Raw genomic sequence first — 17,265 nt, 5'->3', positions numbered from 1 at the left:
GGATTAGTTGTAGCAGCAATAAGGACTAGAATGGATATTTTACCTCATAATGAAAACCGAGGAACTTCTTAAGAAAAATACATTCACTGCAATATTCCACTAAACTATTTAAATAAAAAAAGGCAAGTTTAAAAATCAGTAGTTAATTTGGTGCTTCAAACAGGCTTGTATAGGAAGTCACAATGAGAGGTCATTCTTACCCATATTTACTTGTACAAGAGAAACTGTATTTATCTTACTTTTTTTTCCTTTAGCTTAAAAGCAGTCCCAATGATTGAAAGAACAACACAGGAACGGAAGTTCAATAAGAAAACCAAGGGTTGAATTTATTTCTATGTCCGTGTGAGTAAGTCAGATTCACAGGGAATCTGAATTCCTAAGTTGCACATGGACATAAAAATATCTTCATCTACTAAAGTTGTTGAAATTTCAAAAAGGCAGTATATGAAAAAGATGCTTAATATATTATGTAAGACATGATCTTAACCATGCTTTCCATATTATAGTGGTTTGAAAGAAAACAGCCCCCAAAGGGAGTAGCACTATTAGGAGATGTGGCCTTGTTGGAGAAAGTGTGTCACTTTGGGGGTGGACTTTGAGATCTCCTGTGCTCAAGTTACGCCCAGTGCCACAGTTCAGTTCCTGTTGCCAGTTGGTTAGGATGTAGAACTCACAACCCCTTCTCCAACACCATTGTCTGCCTTCATGCTGCCATGTTTCCCGCCATGAGGAGAAGAAATTAAACCTCTGAAATTGTAAGCCACCTAAATTAAATATTTTCCTTTATAAAAGTTTCTGTGGTCATGGTGTCTCTTCAGAGCAGCTGAAACCCTAATTAAGACACATATATTGCCTGTTTCCACCTTTGGGCACATCACCAGATCCCGTCTGCTTTAATTCCTGCCTTTGTTCAGTGAGGCAATTGATTTATGAATATCTTTCCATTTTTGTGAGTCTCTGCTCTCGTACCGAAAGCACTCATGAGGAATTTCTCTAACACGCTTTTGTTTCCTTTGAAAGTAACATTTACTCATTAGGTGCTCGTGATTAATTTCAGATTCTGTCTTGCATGTACAAGAAAAATCATGTATTTGGCAGAGGCAGGCTCACATCCCTTATAAAACGAGGTATGGTATTAATTTATTAACTACACAGCAAAACATCAAATGGTAAGCACAGGAGAGTGGCAATCATGAAGAATTATGAGAATCATGGCGTGGTAAGAAATCTGAGCATAGAGCTAACATTAGGAAAGAATCTACTTTGGAAACAAAGACAAACAGCCTTGCTACATTACTTATCATCTGCACTAGAGTCCTCACGATTCATACAAATGACATATTGCAGTAACACTGGGGCACAGCTGCCCTGGGCTGGCAGTCAGCCACCCATTTCATTATTTATTTTTCTGCAGTGCAAAACTTTGTGTATACTACAACCAAACTTAGGTTGGGCGGCATAAACCTACTCTGCTAGGTAGCACTAAGAGGAATGTCTCCCTGTGTTGTTTACGGATGTGCCCCACACACCTCAACCAGTGTCTGGTACATTCAACATTGTGAATGTGCTGCACAGATGATCTGGCTTCCATTTCCTGTCTTGGTTGTGTGTGTGTGTATGTGTGTGTGTGTGTGTGTGTGTGTGTGTGTCTTGGAGCTCTGCATCAGATGTTTTCCTCGGTTGCTCTCCACCTTATTTTTGAGACAGTGTCTCTCACTGAACTGGCAGTCAGCAAGCCCCCCAGGAGCCCCTTTGCACATAAAGCCCCAGATAAGGTTATAGATACTGAATTGACAATTAAATTGCTCTTCAGTGAAAAATAATTAAGTAAATAAGACATAATTAGAGATAATGGGTGGCTGTTTTATGCTACTATGAAGAGTATTTAAAAAATGGAAGCTGCTTGCTGTGGTGGCTCATTTCAGATAGGAAAAGTACGCTAAAGAGACAGAGGCTAAGGGATCATCACAAATTGGATGCTTGCTAAGACTTTACCTTCGGTCAGCAAGATGACTTAATCGGTTATGGTGTTTGCAGCCAAATATGAAAACCTGAGTTGTACCCCTGGAACCCACAGTGTGAAAGGCGAGAATTGTGTTTTGCCACTTGTTTTCTGACCTCCACATATGGCCATGTACACAACACACACACACACACACACACACACACACACACACACACAGTAAAAACAGATTTAAGCAGAATTAAAATATCTATGTATAAGTTATAAATAGAATAAAAATACATGAGAGGAGAGCTATTAATAAATCTGCTTCTTGTGTTTCTTCCTCTTAAAACTCAAAACAGAGTGGTCTGCTTCTTGCCCACATCAAAGCGAGCCAGTGGACTGAGAACGAGAGTAATGAAGGCTCCAGTCAGTACCTCTCTCCTCGTGCCTGGACGCAGTCTACAAAAATGTTCTCTGAATGAGCAGCAAACACAGCAAACCAGAAACAGAACATGAACATAAACCCACAAGAGAAGACAACCACGACTCTGTCACGTCCATTTCCAGTTTCCTTCAAAATATTTCTCTTCCCAGAAGGGCACAGTAAGTCTGCACTCTGGTCTCAAGGCATGGGCCTTGGTTGTGGCACAAACAGATCAGTGAGTGAGCTCTTCTTTTTTAGCAAAACATGGGCCTCCAACACAAATTACGCAAGCTTTCAAACAGCATGCATAGTACAAAAAAAAAAAATCACCCAAAGGAAGGGTGGATGAGACTGAATGCAAGAGAGTGGGTGTCCTTCAGAGATGGGTAAGTATTTTGGGAAGCAGTAATCTTGTAAGTGGACTCATTGGGTCTCAACATTTTCACACTGTATGACAACCTCACCTCTGCCCTCCTATGTAAGAATTCAGGCCCCAAGGGTATAATTATAATCAAGGGTACAGTGATTGGACTGAAAAGTCCCATTGTAAACAGGCTGGTCTCCACCTGGAAAAGAAATGAATAAAGCCAGAGACAGAGGGAGGAGAGAAAAACCAAATCTTCACACAGGCTGAGAGAGTTGAGAGAGGTGGTGAGTTCTAAAAAGAATTGAGAGGAATGTACAGAGTCCCTGGCCATGCTCTATCACAGAGGATTTTAAACCTAGTTTTGTTCCTTATTATCAGTGGAATTCCCATGCAATTCCTTAGGAGGGTGCAGTAAAAATTCAAATCACGTTCCAGTTATTTCTGGTGTCATTTATTCACTTATTTCACAAGTATTCACTGACAGAGATGGTGTCTCAGGACTGTTTATTGCTACTGGCTTTAGAGAGAAGGCTTTACAGGGAGAGAAAAGTTACTAAAACACAGTGACTCTACCACAGGAGAACCATGTTTTAATACTACACCTTTTCTTCTTTGAGAATATCTGTTGATAGGGCATGTGATGTGGCTGTTACAGAAAAAAAAATATGGAGAGTCCATCAAGCCAGAAGCAGCAATTCTGGGTATGTGTCCAATGAAAATAAAATCAGTATGCCAAAGAGACACCTGCCCTCTTCTTTATGTTGTGACAGTATTCGTAGTCACCAGGATATGCAATGGACCAAAGGCTCACCAGTGCATGGGTGAGGAAACTGTCATGTGGGTACACACAGACTAGTTAGCCTCTCGGATATCCGTGGATATCCATAATGCTAAGTGAAAAAAAAAGCCATGAATAAAAAGACAAACACTCCCTGATCTCACTGTCAAAAGAAAATGTCAACTTCACAGCAGCTGAGAACAGAATGGGAGTTGCCAGGGGCTAAGGGTGAGGGAAACAGAAGGACCTAATTAACGGGTATTTTGTTTCACTCTGGCAGGATGAAATTTCTGAGTATCTATGGTACAAGATAGTAACTATAATTAATAATAATGTGAAGACTCAGTTGCTTTAAAGCAGATCTTAATTGTGCTGACTACAAAAGATGAAGTATCTAAGGCAACAAGAGCTACTAGCTTGATGTCAGCATTTCACGATAGACATGGAAAACCTCCTGGTACTCCAAATGCACACAGGAACTTCTCAGTCTCACTATAGGAACTTCTGGAACACAGTGGTGCAGGTTGGAGACTTACTATTCCCTGGATGACTTTGTCCCACACACAGCTAGCACTGACACTCTTGCATTTTCTAAAGGTTAAAACAAAACGTTACCAGCCCTCCTGGACCACTCACAATTTGTGATTAAGTGCAACAAAATTCCAAATGTTGTTTGCCTGAGAAATGTCTTCCACCCAAACGCACAACCATCAAACCTGCCAACAACAGTAACCCAAGGCTGCTTCCATTACAAATTTGGTCTTTGCTTAGAAAAAAATTCCCTCTGATCTGTCCCTAGATAACAACCCACATAAAGCACTTTCTGTGATTAGTAATGGCATTTGCTGTGTAGAGGGTGCCAGGAAGGGAGGCACAGGGCTGACTATGGCCCACAGGGACAGAAATCTCTTCTGTGGACAGAATGAATAACAGCTCATTCTTCAAGCTCTTCCGGGGGAGCTGGGATGATGAGTGTGCCGTCTTTTAAAAACAATTCACTAAATGCTTTTAGATCCTATCTCCCGATTATGGCTGACTTATATATTTTTGGCAACGTTACTGCCCCGTGGGCCTGAGTACAACAGGCAGTTAAGGTTCTCGGTTAAGATGAATTTTAAAAAAGCAGAGATAAGCAGACTAATTTCCTACCAAAGTGTGTTCCTCTGATCTTTGAAATGTTAAGGGGCCACGTCAGTGAACTATTTTGAGCAAGGAAAGTTTTGCCTTGTAAAGACCATGAGGTAAACAACTCATGTCACAAGCCAGAGACAGCACACCTTGAAGGCAGGAAGGGTGACGATGTAGTGGAGCTGGGTGAAAGGGCAAACTAAGAGCACTGTGTTGCCTGTGCAGACCATGACTGGCTTGTCATATCTATGGCCATCACAAATAAGACAAGGTAACTTGGTACCTGGCTGCTGTGGTAGAATGTCCTCTTGAAGACTAACTACCTGTGCACACATGCAACACATTATTAAAATAAAAAATGCATTCTGCCTATTTCTCAGATTCAATAACCTTTGGCTTGGCTTGTAGCCTTATTTTGAAGCCAGAATATCTATAATTATTTCCGATGCTACTTGAAATCTTAAGTCTTATATCGAAATATTCCAAACATTATTTTGATGACAACAAACATAGGAAAGAGAAAGTAATGTCTTAAATATTTATTTCTAGGAAACGCAGACCACTGGGTTCTTTGGAAGATAAACAGTTACTGTGTTTGGGAAATTAAAAGGAGGACTGACCTTCTGACATGGATGATTGGCATTATTATGAAACTAAAGAGCTCAGTGAGCAGATGTGAGACTCATCCAGGTCTTGGCTAACAAAGCACCAGCCCATTTCAAAGACACAGTGGTGGCTGTCAAGTTTACTAACAGAGGGTGGAGCTGTCCCTAGGTCACATACCTGTAATGGAGTCAATGGTGAAGAATGACGACATGTCTCCTGGAATGAGTTCATAAGCCACCGCTCCGTACGTCCCAGAATCCCTGTCACTGGCGAGAACGTTGAGGATCTCAGTGCCTGGTGGGGTCTGGCCACTGATGCTTGTCACATAGGTCGATGGATTAAAGATAGGGTGATTATCATTCACATCCTCCACTTCCACCCGGACAAAAGCTTGAGCACTAAGACCACCCTATTAGATGAACAATGAGCAGTGATTACAATTGGGCTTCTGTGGAAACCGGAATCCAGAATAATAGCAATCCCCAAACAGACTTTGAAATAACAAAGTGATGTGTGTGTGTGTGTGTGTGTGTGTGTGTGTGTGTGTGAGAGAGAGAGAGAGAGAGAGAGAGAGGGAGAGAGAGAGAGAGAGAGAGAGAGAGAGAGACAGAGACAGAGACAGAGAGACAGAGAGACAGAGAGAGGGACTTGTGTGATACTGAGATAAAAATAACTCAAAATGACCCTAAAACAGACTTCTGAAGCAATTGAACATATATATTCACACAAATCAATCTTGGTTGTGCTCATGGATTATGAATTTCTATCCATTGTTATAGTAAAAAAAAATTAGGAAATGATTTGAGGAATGTCAGCTAATGAAGGGAACTAGACTTGTGTTATCTGGGAAAAAAAAAATGTTTCTCCAGCAGGAGAAAAATCAAGTACAACGACCCCATAGCAGGAGTGCAGTGCCTGAGCTGGTCTGTTCAGGGACAGAAGGAAGGCACAGGCCTGGTGTTAGAGGCTAGAGTTGGCTGTAGAGATCACTGAGGTCACCAGAGGACCAGGGGTCTTCACCATGACAGAATTCTGAGCACGTAGGTGGCTTGGTTCAACTTTAGTTTTAACTGCTGGCTGAGGAGCTCAGGAGAGACAGGAAGTGTTAAGGGCAGAGGTAGGGAGCAGCTGGCAGGCCTTGGCGTCACCAGGTTTAGAACAGACAGTGACCTTGACGAGGAACAGGACAGCAAAGCAGCTTACCCTCAGCCATGGCGCCTTAGTGCCGGGTGCTGGAGGGTGATGCAGAGGGTGGGAAACAGCCTGGAATGTTTGGGATCCTGCGAGATCTGGCTAGCCAACAGCCCCAGAAGAGGTAGACCATGCCCATTACTTGTTTGGTAGACCAAACCATGATTTGTTTCAGAGTGGTACTCTTGAGCTACAGAACGCAAAGAAGTCAAGATGCCACTCCACTGAAGGCTTCGTTCCCTACTGGCTAGCTGTCATGGTGCTGACGGGTACTAGTCATGCTACCGGAGGGGAGGAGTGAACGGCAGTCTCACCCAGATGTGAGCCCTGCGAAGTGCAGTGACACATGGCCTGGAAAGACAGGCCCACCGGGGCAGTGATGGCATGGGTGGCCTGGGAAAGTAGCTAACCACCTTCTGATTGCATTTTAAGGGGTGCTCCAAAAGCTGAAACCCAGGCCTTGCACTATTATTGGGGCCAAGAAGCTGGGCCTATAAGCCTTAGCAGAGAAAGTACTACTATTATTTGCTAAATTAGCACAGGGGTTTTTTGTTTTGTTTGTTTGTTGTTTCTGTTTTTGTTTTCGAGACAGGGTTTCTCTGTGTAGCTTTGCGCCTTTCCTGGAATTCACTCTATAGACCAGGCTGGCCTCGAACTCACAGAGATCCGCCTGGCTCTGCCTCCTGAGTGCTGGGATTAAAGGCGTGCGCCGCCGCCGCCGCCGCCGCCGCCGCCGCCGCGCCGCGCGCTGCCGACGCCACCACCGCCACAACCCAGCTTAGCACAGTATTAAACTGACTCCTAGTGACTTATTGTTACACCCATAGATTAGTGCATCTCAAGTCTCATCAGAGAAACTTCTCTTGCAGTAGATTAACAAGGGAAAAAAACCACAATTGGTCATGGTGCAGAAACTCAGAGACTGCAGAATGCTCAACTCTATGCTACACGCATCTGTATCACACCGCCTCCCCACAAGGCTCAGCGATGACTGTAGGAGAGCAGGTAGAAACGTTCTTATGAGAGCTAGAGACAGTGGATGACGACAACAAAGTGGAGATTTACAGACGCAAGCAAACAGTTTCACATGTGAACACACAGGGGCTGTGACAGCGTCATGAAACCTGTGTAAGCTCAAGCCAGCTAAGATTCCAGCGTGGACAGGGGAGGGGACATGAAGTCCCAGCCCTCGCTAAGGACTATTTGTAATGGATGGCTGCTGGGAGAGGGAGAGTCAGTCTTCCCAAAGGTGCAGACCCCGGTAGGTCTATCACAATCCAATGGAAGGCTACATACCCAAGGGTATATGGACTGTCCTTAATGGTTTGGGGGTTTGTTTTGTTTTTTTAAGAGGTCACAAAGTTGTGTGCATAGAGAAGGGAGAGAGGAGAGTGGATCTGAGAGGAATTGGGTGATAAATATGTTCAAAATATATTATACAACACTCCTAAAAAACTAATAAAAATGGTGGGGGAAGCAGTTTATCCTTCTTCCTGCAGCCATGTGGTTTGGGACTTCTGAAATGTCTTGGTTTTAGAAAGGTTATGCAGTGCATAAAGCACTGGGAAGTGCCTCGCAGGCTGTTTAGGTCCTGTTGGCTCCATCTAAAACCAGAGGGGAGGGAGCAAATGCAATCGAAGGGAAATCATCTCCTTGGTTTTCCCTGTTCTGAAGGAAAACATCTGTTCTTGCTTCCTGACACCATTTTCCATTTCTATCTGGCACATTTTGAGTTCTGACAAAAGTCCTTGGTAAGTCACCACAGTGCAGGGCAGTGGGAGGGGGAGGTTCACTCAAGTGTGCCCTCCTCCCAGGCCCCTTTTCCTCTTTCCGCTGCCTTTCTCTGCTGTGGAGGAAGACATCAAGAGGAGAGGAAAAGGAAGGACAGCTAAGAAGGCGCGGAAAGAGAAATGGGCCGTGCAGATACTCAGAACACACGTGGAGGGGACAGGCTGGGAAAGACAGCAAGACGGTCAAGCTAATCATGAATCCAGACACAGCTCTCACTGCTGTCCCATGTAATACTGTCCTCTGGGGACTTAAAGGACTGAGAAATCCATGGTTAGATAGAGTGCGATTTCCCGTGTTCCGATTTGAATGACGTGCCGGCGTCCTACCAGTTACATTTAGAACTCAAGAAACAATAGCTGGTTAGGACCAGAATGAAAACAGTATGCATTCACCCACCTGTCTGCGCGCTGATAGAGAAAGCCAGATAACCTGCAGGAGTCCAGAGGGAGGCGGGAGAAGGGACTGCAGACTGACGAGAAGCATATAGAAAACACACTTGCCATCTGCCATAGGGCCTGTCGTGACTCCCAACGGCCTGCCTTCTCTTGTTTTTCCTGTTTGCTTTACTAGTCTATTTCTCCTCAAGCTTAAGCAGCTTCGCAGGTTGAAAGAAGGACTGGGAAAGCAAAATAATGAAAAGAGAGAAGCCAGCAAGAAGGAAATGCCACACCACCAGCAAAGCCTTCATAACGAACACCTTAATTCAGTGAGGATCCTAATAAGTAAACCCTGTAAAAACAATCAAATGTCAGCTGGACAACAACAGAGGGCTTCGATGAACTGCCACAGAACCAGGGATCTTCTGGAGGCCAAGTGTTTGCTTTCACTGTCTCTTGGGCATAAACTCAGTGAGCACCTGCTGAATTCATCAGGCAGGGAAACTTCTTCCTATAATAACCAACTACAAATGTGTTGGGAATGTCTAACACAGATCCCTCCCTAGGTTGTCACAATCACTTTTTTAAGGTGTCTATGACTTTCCTCCTACCAGAATAAGAAACTAAGATCCAGAGCCAGCCCAGAGTACCGAAGACTATAAGCATCAGGTCTAACCTGGAGCAAAGCTTCGCTTACCCTCTGAGCCCTTGATGCTGCCTTGTAAACTTCTCAAGTTTCAAACTTCCTCTGTGGTAGAAAGCCCTTATTTCATGGAGACTCACTTGGAGATTGAAGTCGTCCCAGTGCATTATATATTGTATATTATGTATTTTATGGTCTATATTACATATTGTATATTATATATTATCACAGGCTCCATTGTAGATAAAAAGGAAGACAGGCTGATGTTTCTATGGAATATGGTCCAGGAAGCAGATACCACAGCACTTTTCCTATCACCCAGGGGAACAATTGAGAGCTCAAAGTGACGTGTTTTAAAGCTCAATCCATCCATTTGCAAGGACCAGAACCTGCCAAGAGTCAGCCTGACCCTAAACGATGCTGCCTCTTCTGGAAAGTATGTAAGGTGGGGCCTGGAATCTGTGATTTCCCAAGCCTGTCACTGAAATGAGGGGCATGGTACAGATGGAAGTACTTATAATAATTCATAACTGTCAACTATGAGGTCCGGTACACAACTTTCCTGAAGAGAACATGTCTATTCTATGTCTGTTCACCCCAGACAGAGGGGGCAACAACAGATCAAAGAGAGGATTCTACCAACAAAGGATCCTGTCTAGCTGGGTAAAGCAGTAGATTTGCTGGACTCACTTACGGGTGCAGGGTAGCTTAGGCAGCTGCATCCCTGAAACACCATACCAGTGCATGACTGACAGCTCATGGATGCTGTTGTCGCTTGAGTTCTGAACACAGCTTACTCACACTGCTGAAGAGTCTCCTTCTCCAACAGTTGCTTACCCCATAGATTATATATCCCAGGGAGAGGAGGTAAGGAGCCTCCTGGGTGGTCTTCTCCCTCCATGTGCAATGTTGGTGGTCCCAACCTCATGAGGGTCACCTACAGGTAAGCACAACTGCTCTGATTCAAGATATCAGCAGTGAGCATGTTCAACCCAGAGGGAATGGCCATAGTAGATCTTACAGGCTCCATATCCTAAACACTTAGGGACAGATAGGTTTGTCTAGGAATTCAAAAAAATTTTTTTCATTTTAGAAAAGTAATGCAATGCATCACATTGGTAAAATACATACTCTAGGGCTGGCAAGATTCCTCTAAGGGTAATGCTGCTTACCATCCAAGCCTAGGAACAGTAGTTAGAGCCCTGAAACCCACATAAGATGGGAAGGAGAGAACTGACTCCACAATGTTGTCCTCTTGCCACACAATTACCATGGCACACATACACACTCCATGTGTACATATACATATACATATATAATAATAATAAATAATTTTAAATGTGGTATAGAAAGCCTCAGTGCATATCTTTATTTGATAATATTTTTAAATGTATTTATTTTACAAACTGTATATATATTATACAAACTGTATATATACATGTATATATATATGTATATAATATATATATACAGTTTGAAATACATATACAGAAATATATATGTAATATATATATGCCATAGTAGATCTTACAGCTCTCTCTCTCTCTTTTTTTATATATTTTTATATTATATTATATATATACTGAAAATATGACAAAAAGAGACTTAGAAGAGTAAAATTTAAAGCTGTGATGCTTTTTACCCAAGTCCCCGGGAGGCACATGACTAATGGCATCACTGAAGTGCTGATCAAATTAGGTTTCACAAAGAGATAGGTAGGTTAACAAAGAAGTGTGTCTTTAAAATTATATAAAAGGCTCTTTGATTTAAAAAATGTGAAAATGCCAGGTGGTGGTGGCACACACCTTTAATCCCAGCACTTGGATGGGGCAGAGGCAGGTGGATCTCTGGGAGTTCAAGGCCAGCCTGGTCTACAGAGTAAGTTCCAGGACATCTAGGGCTACATAGAGAAACATTGTCTTGAAAACCAAATAAACAAAAAAATTGTGAAAATGGCAAATTCACCAAATCAGTTCTTTGCCTCAAGAGCCTCTTTCTGGTGTATTCCAAAGTGAAATCATCAGTGACTCGTGGACAGAGGTGTGCTCTGAGGGGTAGCTAAGCAGTGGATTCCTGCATCCTATGCTAAGAGGAAGAAATTTATATGCTGAGCTTAACAAAGGAGGCCATGACAAACAGAGTGTCCTTGGCTTTCCTCAAGACTATAAACATATCCAACATCCACGAAGATGAAGTTCATGTATCAGTCTTACAGGACATTTTTTTTGTCTTGAGATGAAGTTAGAACCAGATGGCTGCAGTCATGCTAACCTGTGAGCTTGCACTCACTCTTTCTGAATCACAGAACTCTCTTCGGAATGAGCATGCTAGGAAACCAGCCTCCCACAGGGCACAGCGACAGGAAAGCAAATCTAAGCACACTTGCTTCACTTCCCAAGGCTCTGAAACAGTATGTTGTGGGGCATTTAACCACCAACCCCACAGTTCCCCAGAGTTTTCTTTAGTGAGAGCAGCAGGAAATATTAGATAGAAGGATTTAGAATGTGGAGATAAATGGACAGAAAATACAGGATAGCCTCAAGAGGGCCTGGGACCTATTCCAATGGGTCCTGACTGTCTCTTCCCTAGGGTATTTATAGAAATGCCAAGGGATGGAGAAAAAGGCCTCCCTGCAGCATAGCCAAGTGCAGACCATCTCAGACACCTGCACTCAGGCCCATGGTCCAATCATCCTCTCTATGCAGACCTGCTGGGTAAAGCCACGAGGAACCTGAAAACGGGCTCACAGTATGTTGTCTGGCTCATCCCATAATGCAATCAGAAGAGACTCTGAAGCAGAAACACTCACCAGAGTGCTTCTAGATTCCTGACAATTTCAAACTGTATTATCTTAAGGTTCAAACTTGAGGAATAATTGCTTACACAGCAGCATGTACCTAATTCATTCCCTAAATCCATACATTGGTATTTCTCAATTTTATCTCAGACTTCCATAAATAAGTCATGGATCACTTCAATTAATTTCGACTATTTCACTTTAAAGTTATGGTAAGAAATGCCTGAGCAATCTACCTGAATATCAATCCCTTCAAGTTATGCTGGGGAAAGTCCATGTCCTTTTAAAAAGCTCTAAGCTTGCAAACATCCACTATGGGAGGCCCAGAAGGCTGCCTGAGGCAGTCAGCACACATGAAAATTTTTCTTCCATTATTTCTACTCTGTCAGTTTTCTAATTTCTGTTCTCTTTGCTCTTGCATTATGGGACTCGTAAGCAGTAGAATATTAATATCTGTCCTCCACAACTCTTAACTCAGTGAGCGGTGCTTTGCATCTTAGTGCACTAAGGCAGAGCATTTCAGTCTATATTTCATGGGCAGAGGTGAAGAGAAATGAGTGTCCATCCTGCTAAAGAAAGGCTGGTAAGCAGGGTATCACAAAAGCCAAGCAAGGCAGCATTTAAAGGATATTTTCAGATCAACTGAGAGGCCGAGGAAAATAGAAATGAACAGACCGAGAACCCAGGATGTGGCACAGCTATAATTGTTCTGATAAAACCAGTTTTTGGAGAAAGGTGGAGGGGGTGGGGAGAATGAAGAGAGAGTTGACAAATGAGAAGTAGAAACAGCTCTTTCAAATCTACTTGCTACGGCATAGACAGAAAAGTAGATTGTTTTCTAAGAAGGTGTATGAAATTAAAAGAAGTGTGGTTTTGAAGGGAGAGGTTGTTGTTATGCCAGGTTTTCTATGGGAGTCATCTAAAAGAATTTGAGAAATTCAACTATATAAGAAGAAGAAAAGGTCACTATAGGGATGACATTCTAGAGCAGGCTGGGGTGCATGGACCCTAAGACTCAGCGGGATTTGTCTCTGATGCAAACAGTGTGATTTGCTAACAGAGCACAAAGCTGATCACCAGGTAAGGGAGGAGATGGGTAGCAGGAAGGAGAGGAAGTTCCCCTCAAATATGAGTGTTTTTTTTTTTTTTAAGAGCAGAAAAAGCAGAGTTCAGACAGAGCTGGAATTTTACCAGAGAGTTCCTAGAGAAGGGAATTTGCATCAGAGTGACTTTAATGATATGTAATACTTCAGTGATCTTACCAAAGAGGAATTCCTGTGTGCATGGGATTCCTGTGAGCTAAGTGACACGGCAGATAAAAATGCTTATCAGAAGGTAGTGTGCTGGGAATCAAAATTTCAGAGGAAGTGATGATCCTTGCAAATGAGAAAGTCAAGATGCGAGGAGCCGAGGTTGGATGGCTCTGCTGAAAACCTCAAAAACCTGGTAAGGAGTGTTAGCTGCTAGAATTAGGATGTTGAAAGTCCCTTCAATGACCATGTGTTCGAGGCTTAGTCCCCAGGGTAGTGCTGTTGGGAGGTAGTGTGGGGCTTCAGATTGTGGGGCTTGTTGGAGGTCCTTAGGCCTCGAGGGGTGTGTTTTTGAATGGGTATTGTAGGATGCTGGCTTATTTCTCTTCATTTTCCCTAGCATGAGGGGAAACATGGACTACCACCATGAGTTTTTCATCTTTCCAGAAGTCCAAAGAATAGGGCCACTCTAACAGACTTGAACCTTCCAACCATGAGCTAAAATAAGACTTCTCTCTTTAAAAGCTGATAATCTTTGATGTTTTGTTGTAGTGAAGGGAGGCTGATTACCAAAGCAATAGGCACGAAGACTCCGAGATGAGCCGGGTACAGAAGTCTTAAGTGATTGGGAGTTTGAAACAGGACAGTGACCAACAGGGACATCTGCACTGCATTTATGAGAGCTAGAGTTATGTTCTAAGTTTTCATGAATGTACCTAAGAGAGTCATAAAACAAAAAAAGCCTCTAACCTGTAAGCCCCTTGCCCAAGGACAGATACTTCCTGAAATGCTGGAGGCTGTTGTTTATGGAAGACAACAAGCCACATGTTTTCACTCCCCTAAACAAGTTTGTTTGACCCAACTGCACCGGATGTGCTTGATCAAGCACACGTCGGCAGGAGGTACATAGGCAGGAAGTACATCAAGATGTATGCTTGCCCTTGATTGGATCTGGTTGGAAATACATAGCCTTATGGGTTTGCCTTTATGAGCCTCTGTCAAACGTGACTTGTCACCATTTTCTGGGAACCCCAGAATGGACCCAGCCAGAGTCCATCATTCTGGCCAAAACTTAATTACAGCTTGCTTCAAACTTGGCTCAAAAACTGTGGTAGTGGTCTCATTCTCACCAGGTGGCATTAACATATTCTTGAAACAGGATGCTCAGGACTGAATTAATGTTCAATGGAGAAAGGAATAGAAATGGCTTTAGAAGTTGTAGTGGTTTGAGTGGGCCTCCATTGGCTAACATGTCTGAATACTTGGTTCCCAGTTGATGGAACCATTTGGGAAGGATTAGGAGGTGTAGCCTTGAAGAGGCATGTTACTGAGGTTGGGCTTTGAGGCTTCAAAAGACTCCTGCCATTCCCAGTTAGCTATCTGGTCCTGGTGCTTATGGCTGGAGATGTGAGCTCTCAGCTACCCACCCAGCACTATGCCTGTCTGCCTGTTTCCAAGTTCTCTGCCACAATGATCATGGACTCTAACCTCTGAAACCATGAACCCAAATTAAACACTTTCTTCAATAAACTGCCTTGGTCATTTGTTTTTCATGGCAATAGGAAAGTAACTAGGACACAAAGGCAGCCATCTTACAACCTTAGGACTGCAATTACTGCAGTTCCTGGCCTTATTGAGTAGGAAGGATCAGTATCTCTAGGACCACAGGCTATTTCCCATCATAGGGAGAAAATAACGGAACAACCAAGTGGAGTCTATGAAGAACTTGCTGGGTGACAGCAAATAAATTTAAAGAGTGAAATAGTGACTGGGACACTGATTCAAATTAACAGCTGAATTGAACAGTGGGATAAGAAGGGGGGTAATCATGATGGGGAAGCTTCATCTCTCAGAGATGAGAATAAAGAAGAATGGTGTCACGGCATGTCAGATTTAATCCTTGAATGCGTGGCTGGAAGGACATTTTAGGTTTGGCCCTTAGCTGGAACACTGGGTAACTGCACCATCCTCATATAAGTCAATTAGTAACCAGTGAAACAAAAGACTAGAATGAGAAGTTGAATATGAGGCTGGGGGAATAGTCCAGTAGTCTCTGATGTCACCTGAACACACATGCACACACACACACACACACACACACACACACACTCACACACTCACACACACATACACACACAATTTAAAATGACAATCGAACACTTTTTAGGCAATAGGATAAAATAACATAAGCATTAGAATGTAAATAGATACACTTCTTTATTCAGAAAGCTTGTTTGCAATTCCACCTGCATTCCATACTCCATGGATCCCAACTCCAATAGCCAGCTCTTATCATGAAGACACAGAGTGGTGAGGGGCTAAGCCAGTTTACTCTCTAGAGTGTCTGTCAAAATCCTTCATTAAGCCTTGAGTAGGAAGATCAAGTAGAAATCTATTTTTGTTTTCCAGACACATATTTCAGTTATAGAATTCCAGATGTAACAAAAGTGGTCAGAGAATGATAAATGCGTACCAAGAAAATGAGAGCTTTGTTTGTGAGAACGGATCAGAAAAAAGCAATACAAAGCTTAGACAGAAGGATGGTATAATTAAATTGTAGAGCTTAATTTTAGATAATAACTTGACTGCCAATCCAATTAATTGGTTCCATTCTATAATTCCATAGCATCCTCTGCGTGTGAGATAAACAGCAATCACTGCAGCCGCAAAAATAGGATACGTTAGCTGTGGTGTCAGTAGAGAAGGAGAAGTGACGGGACTACAAAATGTATGTTGACAGTCATCACCAAGATAAATAGAGCAGGAGAGAAGATGCACAGAACGTCCAGGGTGCTTTATAAGAAAAATTATTCTATCAATAGATAAAATCCTCTTAAGAACCACCTGCAAATGGATTTTCAGCAATTTTCTACCAAGGACATACAGGTCATTTATTAGAAAGAGAAAGAATCTGAGGGAAACCACAAATTGTCAGACTGACTCTAAACAACAGAAGGACCTATGCCAAGGCTCAGTTTATTCTTTTAAATAAACACGTTATGGTCAGAATTCCCACAGCTTGAACCCAAGATACTTTACCTGATTTAATTGTTCTATGAATGTGGTCTAGATTATTTTTAGGGGCTAGCTATTTAGTCATTACCAACTTTTATCTCCATCTGTACCAACATTTTTAATGACATAATTCTGAGCAATTGATGCTGCTAGTTAACACTGCTCTGTTTATTAAAGAGGTAACATTTACCCCGTTGAAACTCTGAGCTTATTACAGAACTTCATAAAGATTATGCAGTAACACAGGATATTGACTAACCTGACATATACCCATATGTGCATCTGCTTGCACACGTGTGTGTGTGTGTGTGTGTGTGTGTGTGTGTGTGTGTGTGTGTGTGTGTACATACAGGCAGGCATTCATATACTGCACCTATAATACTGAGGGCTGGGGTGATCCAAAGCTTTCCCTGAGGTCCTCATGTGTGGAGAAAAAAGTTTCTCTTCTAAAAGGAGGAATATGTTTGTCAATGTCGGTAGAGGCCTGGGGCTGGGCCATGGGGTAGCTGCTTATACCCTGAGAATCCAGCTTTTCCCATCAGTCCCAAGACTATTGTGTGCTAGGTCTCTGATGCACTTGAGATATCATTTGTTTCTTGTGTACAACATCGTTTGATGAGTTTTCCCCTGACTTCTCCCATTGTATGATAGTTTCTACTGACTACATCCCATTTTGCACCTGGGAATAACATATGAGATGTTGTACTTCTTAATAAGCTTGCTTACATAAGCCATGAGCTTGCACAAGACCTCCTGATCCCAAACATTACTGTCCTTTGTTCTCTCATCTCTTGTCCTTCCCACTTAGGATCCTGTCACTGAAGAATGACAGACGTCCAGGTCAGCCTATGTTGCTTCTTGTGTGTGCACTCTGAAGCACACATGAGAAATGTTGTGGGCAGTTTCAGGTGTAAACAGGGGTAAGATCAGGAAGCTATTAGATGCCTAAT

At 42.7% G+C, this 17,265-nt stretch overlaps 1 protein-coding gene across 1 annotated transcript in view; it reads right to left on the bottom strand.

The window, feature by feature from the left end:
• Dchs2 (dachsous cadherin-related 2) overlaps window positions 1-17,265 on the bottom strand; it is a 216,262-nt gene that overhangs the window by 93,774 nt on the left and 105,223 nt on the right. The window contains 1 exon segment of the mRNA XM_028857068.2: window positions 5,429-5,660. Within this exon segment, the coding sequence (XP_028712901.1) occupies window positions 5,429-5,660 (232 nt within the window).

Source organism: Peromyscus leucopus, chromosome 6 (genome assembly GCF_004664715.2).
Source record: "Peromyscus leucopus breed LL Stock chromosome 6, UCI_PerLeu_2.1, whole genome shotgun sequence".
NCBI lineage: Eukaryota > Metazoa > Chordata > Mammalia > Rodentia > Cricetidae > Peromyscus > Peromyscus leucopus.
The sequence above is the reverse complement of the archived record's forward strand: the minus strand, read 5'-3'. Positions and strand labels throughout refer to the sequence as shown.